Here is a 12,336-nt window from a genome sequence, read left to right as displayed (position 1 = left end):
GGAAGTTCCGCCTCCTGTGAGGGAGGAACTAGGGAGCGAGGGCCTCTGGGAGACCGAGTCTGACTGGAGTCCTGGCGGACCGGTCGGCTCTGGCGGGTGCGAGCATCCCGGGCCAATGGAGTCTGGAACGCCGCTGGGATAAACCGCCAGGAGGAGGAGGCTTGAGGGACCGAGGGCAGGCGGCGCCGGCGGGTACGGGGCCAGGGTAGCTGCGGATGGAGGGGCGGGGTAGGTGCCGATGGAGGGGCGCGTGGAGCTCCCAGGCCCGAGGCTCGGGCCCTGGAAGAAGCCATGGTCCCCGCGCTCAGGTGGGTCTGCGGCCCCGCCCTTTCCCGCAGCACCTCGGGCTGGGAGGCCCCGCCTGGTGCCGCCGTTCTGGGTCCCGGTGTCCGATGGGCTTCTCCTGCCGAGCTCTGGCCCAGGCCGCTCCTCTGGGGCCTCGTGACTGGCCCGGGGCCATCGGGGAGCCCCATCCCCGGGGGAGTCTGCCCGGGAGCTCGGCGTGGACGGGGGCCAGTGACCCTCAGGGGAGGGGGAGCTTGGGGAGCTTGAGGAGGAGGGGGGAATTTACGGAGGGGGAGGGGAGCTTGGAGAACTCCCCTGGGCTCCGAGGATGCTTCCCACCTCCTGCTGTGCCCCACGTGGGGCGCCTGGCGTGCAGGTCTGGAATGAATTCTGCAACCCAAGTGAGTGAGATGAGGAGAGTGTGAAGACTTTTCCTAATAAAAGTACGGGGAATACTGGATTTTCTCAATAAGATTTCTCTTCCACAAGGCCTCTCTCCTTGCATACCTGAGTTTCAGGTACCCGGGGCTTGTGGATGGTCAGTTGGTCCCCCTCGCTCCCCAGCTACCAGCTTTCTTTGTGAAAGTGCCGTGGGCTGTAGCCGAAACTTGGCAGTTACTCCGATCTCCCCTTTGTTCGTTTTACCGCTGTCCCATCAGCACCATCAGCACCACCAGCTCCCTCTTCTCCCCCTCTCCTCCTTCCTAAAGCCACATCAGCAGGTGAGTTAGTATCAGATGAGGTCACTGTGCTGGCATAGGTGAAGATGGCGCTTGGATTGTGAGCCCGCCTCCCAGTGGAGAGGTGGGGTAGTGGGGAGGTGGGCTTCTCTGTGTTGGGGTACAAAAATTGTGCTTTAGTTTCTGTAAGCGGCCTCCTCAAGGTCGGGGAATCTGGTGCAGGGACGTCCCTTTCTTGAGAACTGTAATAAATCCTTTTCTTTCTGTTCTTGTTGAGAAGCTTCTTCCTTTATTTAAGATTTTGAGTGAGGGTCTTTTTATCCCACCCAGTTGGTGTGTTGGCCGGGAATGCCCTTCCCATGTGGGTCAGGGGCAGGTGCCTGTCAGAAAGCTTTCTCTGATAGTCCCTGACCTAAGGGAGGGGGCAAAAAACCCTGGAGACCAAGAGGTACTCGGAGGAACAGACAGAAAACAATAAGAAAAGGAAAAAAAGGAAATGAAATGGTAAGAGAAAGGGAAAGGCTCCAGATTAGTGAGGTGCAGAGGTGAAAGCAAACTCCAGGAGCTGGTAGAGCTGGTAGAGGATCGGTGGTTGAAAGCTGGGCACGCATAGCCCGGGGGTAAGTACTCGGGTCTGGAGGTTTATTCCTAGAGTCTTTGACTCGGGGAGTCTGCGACGGCTTCCATCTAAATTTTGGAATCTAGGGAAAGGGTTCCGGAAAATCTCAATGGAAGGACGCCACTGAGGGGCTTCACGGGGACTGCTGGGAGTTAGAGCCACCGCTCCCAGAAGGTTTTTGTCTTGAGGGAAAGAAAACCCTTCGAAGTGCGGCTCTTGTGAGGGACTTGGTAAGTGCAGTGGGAGAAGAGCGGTCCAAGCCTGTCCCTTCGGAGCAAAGATTGAGTGATACTGATGTAACAGTAAACAGCCCCTTGGGGAATAGACTTCAGAACTGGAATAAAGTAACCAAAATACAGGGGAAAAGGAAAAGAAAAGCGATAAGATGTTGTTGTTCTATCTGGGGTGGACTAGAGGTAGGAGGAGTGATATGGCCCAAAGATGGGTCTTCAGAAGATTGGGTATGCTAAAAGCTGAATCTGTATGTAAGTGCTAAAAACCCCTTTAATTCAGAGGAAGGCACTTATGCTGCCCTTTGGATGCCAGAAGCCCAGCAGATGGTATTGAAAGGAAAAAAGGGGGAGGAAGAGGAGAAAGGATCCGCTCCTCTCACTCCCTCCTCCCTACCAGTGGGCTTGGTGGCTCCACTCTCCGACCTCCTCTGAACCTAAGGAATCAAGGGTTAGGGAGAACTTAGGTAGTTCTAGTGAGCTACATGGTCCCCTATTTAGAGAACTGGGACAACTTTTAAAAGGTCAGGAAAATTTACCCTTGAAAATGAAACCAAAAAACATTCACTGAGTTATTTTCCTAGAGAGGTCGGGTCAGCTCAAGGAGGCTTGATTTATGTCAATGCACCTCTTAGTGCAGTTGAGGTGAGAAATTTTAAGAAAGAAATAAAAGCCCTAATGACAGTCCCATAAGGCTTATCAGAGCAATGAGATCCGTTTTTGGGGACCTAATAAATATATACTGGGAGTGAATGAAGGAATGTCTTAAATATCTTATTCTCTCAAGAAGAAAGGGACATTATAAGAAGGGCTGTTATGATGATAGAATGGAAACGCCAGCACCCACCCGCAGCTGGGGTGGTGCCAGCTGACCAGAACTGCCTAACTCAGGACCCTTGGTGGGTCCTAACCCTAACCCTAACCCTAACCCTTGGTGGGACCATAATAATGAAGCCCATAGAATCCATATGCAGGACTTGAGAGAGTTAATTATAACTGGCATTAGGAATGCTGTCCCTAAACCCAAGAACATTAAACTACAATTTGTTACCAATGCCTGGCCAATTTTTGAAGTTGAAAAGCAAGATTTATGGTACTTTGCAGAGTACTTGCACAGTGGCTCTATTAGTTAAATTGTGAAGTTAAATTAAATGGTTAAGGTTTTAACCTCTAAGTTTCTTTTTAAGGAAGAGGTAGTGAGTATTTGGTTCCTTTAAAATACAAAAGGAAGGGAGGAATATGGGTGGGATGTGTTTAGACTCTGTGCCCCCTCCTCCCTTTTCCCACTTAAGAAAATGCTTAGCTTCATTAGGAAACCAACAGACAAAACTTATGGAAGGTTATTGGATTTAAAAATTTCTTGCTGAGATTTGTAAGTATTATTAAATTATTTAGTCCCTTTTGCCTGGGTAAGGAGTTTTTTTTTTAATTATATGGGAGTGGCAGGCAGTTCTCTACCTTACCTGAAGAAGGATCAGTAATGGAAATTAGCAGAGTAAAAGACAGGCAGTTGAGTGAAAAGTTGAGTTTTGATTTAATGAGATCTAAAAGCTAAAATTTGTAATTTATGTTTAAATTAAATATATTTGATACCAAAAGGCTATGTGTGTAAAAATTGCAAATACACTTCAGAATTTTGATGAGATTTCTTTCAGAAGTGTTAACTCCGTCCACATGCTTAGACTACGTGGACAAAGGGAAAGTTCCCCCCCACTCCATTATGATATAAAAGTTGGAGTGAGACCCCAAGAGCTAGTCTGCTGGACTTGGGAAGGGAGGGAGATGGAAGAGGGCTCTTTAGCTCTTCAAGGGAGTAGAGTAAAAAGAAGAGGAGGGTTAAAATGTTTTCTCTTTTTTAATATAAATCTAGGTTTGATATGGTTTCAAGTTAAAATTTGTCCTGAAGGAATAATAGGCATCATCTGAGAATACTCTTCCTATCAGGATCAAGCAGAAAGATATTGTTATTTGGCATTTAGAAATTGCATTGTTAAATTAATGATGAATTGGTTTGTGATTCTTAAGCCTGTTCCATCTAAGGATGTATTAAGTAGATTAAAAAAATTCATTTCTCTTGTTAAGAAAGTTTTAACTAAAATTGGCTTTTGCTACGAATAAAGCATTTACAAAAGTATTTAAAAGGAAGCTTATGGTTAAATGTGAAAAGACCTTGGGTTTTAGGTCTTGTAATTTTTGTCAGTTAGGTTCATGAAGGTTTTGTGATAAATTGTAAACTGTTCTTAAAAGAGGAAAATATTTGTTGTATTGAGAAATGCTTTATAAAATCTTTTTGTATGATTTTTAACAGGTTTACTTATCAAATTTATATTTGTAAGATAAGGGAGACCAGGAATTTTATGGTTCCAGGTAGCTCTCTGGAAAATTTTAGGAAAAACTTCCTGGTCCCATCCCCCCCTTTTATTTGGAAGTCCAGTCATTACAGAAGGATTTCTTAAGATCTAATTTGATCTGGAGATATTCAGAGGAGAGATGTTAACTATTTCTTATTGTGAAGGAAAGGAGTGGCCCCAGCCCCATCTAGGGGTCTCTAAGATATGAAGAGTCTAAAATGAGTACCCAAGAGGTGTGGCCCTTTACTTTGTTAAAGTTGTAATCTGTATGTGAAGTGTAAGCTGTGTATGGAATTCCTAAACTAGGAATTTGTTTTGATGATAAATAATTTCTAGTGATTGGCTTTTAGGACAAATTTAAAATTTAAGATGTGAGTCCTGGTAAAATTTTTGATTAAGTGAAATTTATTATCTAATGAACAAACCTCAGGGGAAAATTGTGCCCTCAACCTGGGATGGGATCCTTCTGGCTTAGTTCCCCATTGTGATAGAGGGACTGAGGAAGGAGTCCAGGGTGGTTCCAGATGGTTTAGCTAAGGGTTTCCAGCATGGTCTTGATGGGAGTGGCCAGTAACCTGAAGAATTAGATTAACAGGGCATAGTGATATCCCTCTGTGGGCCTCTAGAGAATTAGTATACATGGCACAATGTGAGGTTTATAACAGGGCATAGTGATATGCCTCTATGGGCCTCTAGAGAATTAGTATACGTGGCACAACGTGAGGTTTAGAACAGGGCATAGTGATATGCCTCTATGGGCCTCTAGAGAATTAGTATACGTGGCACAACGTGAGGTTTATAACAGGGCATAGTGATATGCCTCTATGGGCCTCTAGAGAATTAGTACACGTGGCACAACATGAGGTTTTTCAGGACCCTTTTGGATAAATGAGACTATGACTCTTGGAGGGTAATGGACAAATATCCCAATTTGGGATAAGGATTTTACATGTTGCAAAGTGATGTAAAGGCAATTAGCATTAAAATAATTGACTGAATTAATTTCTGAGACTAAAATCAGAGACATTTTTAGTTTAGGGAAAAGAATTCTAGTTTAAGTTTCTTGGAGACAGGTAACCTGGTAATTTGGCATTTATGGAAAATTTAAATGTTTCTATTTTGATTCGAATTCATTTCATGAACATAAATTGAAATTAGTGTTTGAATTTGTCATATGTGTAGCTCATTCTTTTAGACTGAGCAGGGTTATAAAGGTATAGAAAAGCTTGGGAAGCAGATGTAAATCTATAAGAACAAGAACATGTATGGAAAGATATGCAAGCCTTCAGACTTGCTTCAAAAGATGTTCCTTATCCAATGTGAAATTATAGTCGTATCTGAAACCTGATTATTGGAACTTGCTATTCTAAGATTTTATGGGAATATTAACTGACTGTTCTTCTGAGTCTAACTCCAGGTATGGATAGCAAGAAAGGTGGTCTGAGCCTCTGATCCATTATGTCAGTGAGCCTGTGAGATGCTGGTATGAAATGCAAAAGGTGATCTCATGGTAAAGTTGGGAGAGTGGCTGTTCAACCTGGGCTGAGGTAGGATTCTCCTGACTCAATTTCCTCACTGACACTTGGTGGATTTTAAGCCTGGCTGAATGCTGGTTCACAATCTGCTCTGCCTGGAACTGACATGAAGTTAGGGAGATGTTGTTTCCCTGCAATGTCCCTACGTTTAGTGGCAATTTCCTATAGTCAAAAGTTTTGTAAGCTTAATATCAGATTTATGAAATAACAGATTGTTGGTAGGGGAACATCTGAGGTTAAGTCTAAAATTAAGCTATCAGGTTTAGGACTTTAGAACAACAACAATAAATTGGGGTCTTTTAATTTCTAGTAATGGTGAGGAGACCATCAGGTTAATAAGGCTTGTGAGGTTAGCATACATAGTTCATCATTATTTTGTCTCAGTTGGTTAAAATAAAAATGGTTTGTAGCCTATGTTGTAAATGTTTTAAAAGATCTGAATGTAAGATGTAAATACTGAGTTCTAATGTGGATTTCTTAAACATGGCAATTGGCCAAAGTCCCAGTTTTGATTTTGTAGAGTGATAAGTGTATAAAACTTAAGAATGATCACCTAAAATGGTAATAAGGTCAGTTTTGTAGGAGAGTGGACATCTGGATTTCTACAAGAAGATAGAGAACATGTGGAGATGCTATGCTGAAGATGGCCTGAAGGAGCATCTAGATCAGAAAACTGCATCAGATGAGATGGAACCTCTGAATGGATAATTCGTTGATCTACCTTTGTATCTTAAATCTCTGTATCTATGCTTATGACATGGGGATAGTCCCCTTGTAATTTGTTAATATATTGATTAACTTTGCTCTCTACTTATATTCATATAAAAGGGGATAGATGAAGGGAAGAATGTATAGGGGAAAGAATGTGAGCATTGTATTTAATTTTAGAGATTTCCCATGTTTTTGTCAAAATTTGGTCTTCTCCTTTAAAAGCATGAAGGAGAAGAAGGAGTGGTATGAGAGTATGAAAAGTGAAGGAGATCAATTAACAGATAATCCGTATTAGTACTGGTGTGGAAAGTCTTCAGATGATAGAGAAGAGGAGGGATTGAGTGAGATGAGGAGATTGTGAAGACTTTTCATAATAAAAATATGGGGAATATTGGATTTTCTAAATAAAATTTCTCTTCCATAAGGCCTGTCTCCTTGGATACCTGAGTTTCAGGTATTCAGGGCTTGTGGATGGTCAGTTGGTTCTGCCCCCCCCCCCCCCGAAATTTGGAAGTTACTCAGATCTCCCCATTGTTTTTTATACTGTTGCCACATCAACACTACCAGCTTCTGCTTCTCCCTCTCCCCTCTTTTCTAAAGCCATATCAACAGTTAAATTAGATATTAGATGAGGTAATTGTGTTGGGATAGCTGAAGATTTCCTAGGGTTTACCTAGTTTTTCATGCTTAGATTGTGAGCCTGCCTCCCAGCCAATGGAAAGGTGGGATAGTGGGGAGGTGAGATTCTCTGCATTAGGGTATACAAATTGCCTTCAATTTCTGTAAGTTGCCTCCTTCCATCAGGTTCCCCTGACCTGGTGGAAGGATGTCCCTTTCTCGAGAATTGTAATAAATCTTTTTCTTTCTGTTCTTATTGAGAAGCCTCTTTATTTATTTAAGATTTTGAGTAAGGGTCTTTTTATCCCACACATAGGCAATGCAGAGAGGTCTCAGATGTAGGGGAAGAAAGGAAAGACATTTGAAGTCCAGGGAAAGCAGGGCATTCTGGGCTCAAAGACTTCCTGCTCCTGGACAGCCCACCCTGGGAGGGTCTTCCTATCCCCAAGAACCCCTCCCTTCTTCCCCCCTTCTGTGAGAGCTCTTCCTCTTGGTGTCTCCACCCCCTCCCCTCCTGACTCACCCCTTCCTCCCCAGAGCAGAAAGACTGGCAAAATAAAAGGAGCACCAGAATCCCTGAAAGTAATGCTGCAAGTACAGAGGGGGGGAGAAGGCAGGGAAGGCCAGGCTTGGAAAGAAAGATGCTCCTGATTCTTGTCCTTGGGATCCAGTTCCAAGGTCACATTTGTCCTCAGCTTCAAAACCCTGTAGCCCAAGCACACTATGCCTGCAATGACCCATGAGTGGGCCCCAGGAAAACAAAACATCTTTCCCCATCACAAGAACAAGTTGAAATTCTTTTATAAACACAAGACTATCTTCTCAGGAGGAGAATTATCACGTCCTGATTCCCGAGGTCAAGCTACAGACATGGACTCTCAAAGCCGTCAAATGGCTGCCCTGAGGAAGCCCTTCCCTCGGTTTCCAGGAGTAACTGATGCCTGTGACCAAGGCTGTGTCTGGAAGCTTTAGCATCATTCCTGTGGCTGCAACAAGAAACCTCTGCCAACTTTACTTACAGAAGCTTGTGTGTGGGATAAAAAGACCCTTACTCAAAATCTTAAATAAATGAAGAAGCTTCTCAATAAGAACAGAAAGAAAAAGCGTTATTAAAATTCTCGAGAAAGGGACGTCCCTCCACCAGATTGGGGAATCTGGTGGAGGGAGGCCACTTACAGAAACTAAAGCACAATTTTTATACCCTAACGCAAAAAATCCCACCTCCCCACTATCCCACCTCTCCATTGGCTGGGAGGCGGGTTCACAATCTAAGTGTGAAAAACTAGGTAAACCCCAGGAAATCTTCACCTATCCCAACACAATTACCTCATCTAATATCTAACTTAACTGCTGATGTGGCTTTAAAAAAGAGGGGAGGGGGAGAAGCAAGACAACAGTACAACAAACAAAGGGGAGATTGGAGTAACTTCCAAGTTTCGGCTACAGCCGATAGCACTTTCACAATGAAAGCTGGTAGCTGGTAAGGGACAGGGAACCAACTGACCATCGGTAAGCCCTGGATACCTGAAACACAGGTATCCAAGGAGAGAGGCCTTATGGAAAAGAAATTTTACTTAGAAAATCCAATATTTCCCACACTTTTATTATGAAAAGTCTTCATGATCTCCTCATCTCACTCACCTAGGAGATGAAGTCACACTGCCTTCCCCATGCCAGACAGCTCTGTGCTTGCAGGGCCCTGTAGGTGTAAGCCCGAGCACCTCCCCACATTCCCTCACCATTTCCTGATCCTGTTGGCTGCCTGAGCAGTTCGGTCTGTTCTCCTCATCTGTCCTCTTGGTGAATGCCCTCCAGGTCTGGCAAGAGCACATTTTCCTCCCAAGCCTGGTTCCTGGATGAGGTCCCTGCCCTAACATCTTGCCCAGACTCTCCATTGCTTCTTAAATTCCTGGCTTTCCCTCCCCAAATTTACCATTGGATAATATTTTTCCAGACTGCAGGCTTTGCCCATAGGATTCTGGGAGTCCTGATTTCAGCCTTCCTGTCAGGCCCCTGTGTCCTGTCTCCTGTCTCCCAGTCCCCTAATCTCTAACCTCTTGGTTAATAATTCCTTTGTCTTGCCTTCAGATCCACCCCCTTTTGGAGATCCATGAATCCTACATTCCCACCTATATACTCAGGTATGGACACGGGTAGGAAAGCTGTTTCCTGGCCCTCCTGATCTGCACCCATGGCTCTGGAGCTGGCTTCCTATCTTCAGTGGCTCCCTGTCTTCAGTTTCCCTTTAGGGATTCTAAGCCTACACTCTACCAGAGTATCCCAACAGTCCTCCCCAGCTCCTAGTGAGGCCTCAGGACAGTCATCCTGCTTCCCCAGACTCAGTGTTCCCTCTGGATCCCTGTCACTCCAGTGTCCCTGACCGCCCTCCATAAGCTATGTGTTAGATGGTCTTGCCTCCCAGATTCTACCCCTGCTCCCCTTTCCCAGGCCTCCTGCTGCCTTGTCTCAGGTCCCATGCCAGGGGGCTGAAACCCAGACTGGATTTTGTCTCCCAGCCTCAGGCTTTCCCTGATCATTCCCTGGTGGCCCAATTAAAGAGCCCTCTCCCTCCTCAACTTTCCCTAGCTTCCCTCTCTCCTAGATCAAGTAGTCAGTCAATAGCCTAGGTAATGTGTGTGAGTCAGGGAAAGGGGATTCAGGGAGGGCAGAAGACCATGTGGAGGGAAAGCTCTGACTGAGGAGCCATTGAGGCTCTGACTGACCACATCTCATCTGGGATCCCAAGCCCTCTCTGCCTCCTGGGGCTCTGTGGGAGATTGGGTGAGGGGGGCAGGAGAGAAGGAGTTAGAGAGGGAGTGAAGTAGTCTTCTTGTTCAGACCATCTCCATTTCCAAGCCTGATTCTTCTCCCTCCCTTTCTCTGTAGGGTGGAGTGTCTTCCCTGAGGGTGCCAGGGCCTTTGTAACTGCTGTGGAATCTCATCCTTGTGAATCCCTCTAGGCCAGCCTGCTGCCTAGAAAGAGAAGAACAACACCTCTCCCCCTCTGAGATCCTTCTCCCTGCCCAGCTCAGTCTGCAGAGGACCCAGCAGGGAGCCTGGAGCCAGAGGGAATGGCCTCTGGGAGCCACAGCCACGCTCCTCAGGTGAGTGCAGTCTGTGCCCAGATATCAGCCCCTGAGGCCATTGTGAGACCATCACAGCATGGTCTGTGAAGCTCCTCATGGAGCATTTCTGTATAGGGATAGGCATTCAAAGCCCTTTATAACCCATCCCCGCCCCAACCTTTCCAGTCTTCTTACAACTGACTCCCCAAGTGGACTCCTTACTGCACTGGCCCTGGCCTCTTGCCTTCTCTCAGCTCTAGGCACTTTCAATGACTGTCCCCAAGCCTGGAATCCTCTCCCTCCCCAGCTCAGACTACTGACCTCACCGTCTTCCTTTAAGTCCCCTCCAACAACTACAAAGCCCCGGGAAGCCTAACCCTCTTCATCCTTCCTCCTTCCCTCTTCCAGTCATGGCCTTTTTGTCCCAGCCTTGCTTCCTTTGGATATATTGGTTTGCTTGGTGTCTCCCCCATTAGAGGCTGACCTACTTGACCTGCCTTTTGCCTCTTTTCCTGTCCCCAGTCTGAAAGTTCAGATGTTGTTTCTCCTTAATCTGTTCTCCAGATCAGTTGTTTTTATGAAGAGATGTTTCAAATTCTCTTCTCTTTTTTTCTAATTTCATTACATCTTGGTATCTTGTCATGCCATTCAGTCCTACTTGCCATGTGAGTTTTCAAGGAGATCGCTTCTTCTTTAAGATTTCGTATCCCTTTTTCTAGTTGGCTGTATTTCTTTTCATAATTTTTTTAAATTGCTTTTATTTTTTTCTAGTTTTTCCTCCTCTCCTATTGATTTTTGAGGTCCCTTTTGTAATATTCTTGAATTCTTTTTACTTTTTCTCATTTTCACTCATTCTCTTTTACTCGGTTTTGGAAATCCTTTTTGTTTTCTTCCTCACGGCTTTACCTTTCTTGTCCCAGGTGGTTGATTTTCTGTTCACAGTGTTCTTGATTTTTTAAAGTTGTTTTTCTAATTTTTCCTCATTCTCTTTGACTTAGAATTATTTATTATAATTTTCTTGAATTGCGTTTTTTTTTCTAATTTTTTCTCATTCTCTCTTATTGGATTTTTGAACTCCTTTTTCAGTTCTTCCAAAAATTCTTTTTGAGCTGGCACCCAACTGACATTACTCTTTAGGACAGAAGGAGCTTTTTTTAGCCTGACAATCTTCTTCTGAATGTGACCCAAATCTTTTATATCCAAGGAGTCATCAGTGGTCAGGTTCTTTTTCCTTTGCTTCCTCATTTTTATGTTTAATTTGTCTAATTTTTTTTTATCAGCTTAATTTTACCATAATTAAATTTTAATCCAAATTTCATGGCTAATGTTGCCCTGTGCCTCAGGTTTCCTTACTCTTGTGTTCAGAATTCTCTCTTGGGGCTCAGCCTCTGGGATTCCTTCCTCCCCCAAGTCCAAGTCACACTGCCCTGAAAATGTTCTTACTCCCTGTGGTAGCACACTCAGTGGATATGTACTCATTCCTCCCCGCCCACAGCCACAGCCCAAGATCATGTATGGGCAGCACTGCCAGACTTGCCTTCTGGAGACATTAGAGGGGTCCATATGTCTTCCCTCACTCACCATCTCCTCTTCCTTAGATGAAAGTTATGAGGTCAAATTTCTAGAGGCAAAAATTCTGGAGGCTGTTAGTGAGTTGAAATTTCTGGAGGCCTGGTCTGCTTCTCTCTGGGACTGCTGTTTATTGGTGCAGTGGAGTCGGCCTGGAGATGCCTACACTTCCCACAGCCTCTGGAGGCTTCTCTGAGGTCCTCTCAAGTTGTTCTCCAGCTGCTTCACGCCTTTCATTTTGCTGCTCTACATTCATTTCGTGGTGATTTTCTGTCTGTTTATGGAGGAAATCCAGAGAACCTGAAATTCCTGAGCTGTGCTTCCATCTTCCTAGAATGCATCCATTGTTGTTTTTTCTTCTGGAGGTGATCTGTGAATTCTTTGAATTGGAATGTCATTTTCCATGCTAAGAAGTTCTGGCCAATCCCTTTTGAATATTTCTTTTGTGATTATATTGTTGGAAACATACTCACTTTAAACAAAGAACAGTGCTTGTTGTGAAATCCAGAAAGCTTTTACTAATTTTTACTTTCATTCCCTCCTGAATGAACAGGTAGTTCCTAATGGATGGCTCCATTTGTTCAGACCAATACAAGCCTTTTTATGGTGTTCCCAATTCGAATTTCCTACCTTGCTCTCCATTGGCTGGATGTAGCCTCCTGAACCTCCCACT

The 12,336-nt window shown here is 44.6% G+C and overlaps 1 protein-coding gene across 1 annotated transcript in view; it reads left to right on the top strand.

The window, feature by feature from the left end:
• Positions 1-582: 582 nt before the first annotated feature.
• The window catches only part of LOC140498791 (uncharacterized), a 59,147-nt gene continuing 47,393 nt past the window's right edge, over positions 583-12,336 (top strand). Inside the window, 1 exon segment of the mRNA XM_072599578.1 lies at positions 583-10,133. Within this exon segment, the coding sequence (XP_072455679.1) occupies positions 10,101-10,133 (33 nt within the window). The 5' untranslated portion in view covers positions 583-10,100.

Source organism: Notamacropus eugenii, chromosome 4, assembly GCF_028372415.1.
Source record: "Notamacropus eugenii isolate mMacEug1 chromosome 4, mMacEug1.pri_v2, whole genome shotgun sequence".
In the NCBI taxonomy this organism is placed as follows: domain Eukaryota; kingdom Metazoa; phylum Chordata; class Mammalia; order Diprotodontia; family Macropodidae; genus Notamacropus; species Notamacropus eugenii.
The sequence above is the reverse complement of the archived record's forward strand: the minus strand, read 5'-3'. Positions and strand labels throughout refer to the sequence as shown.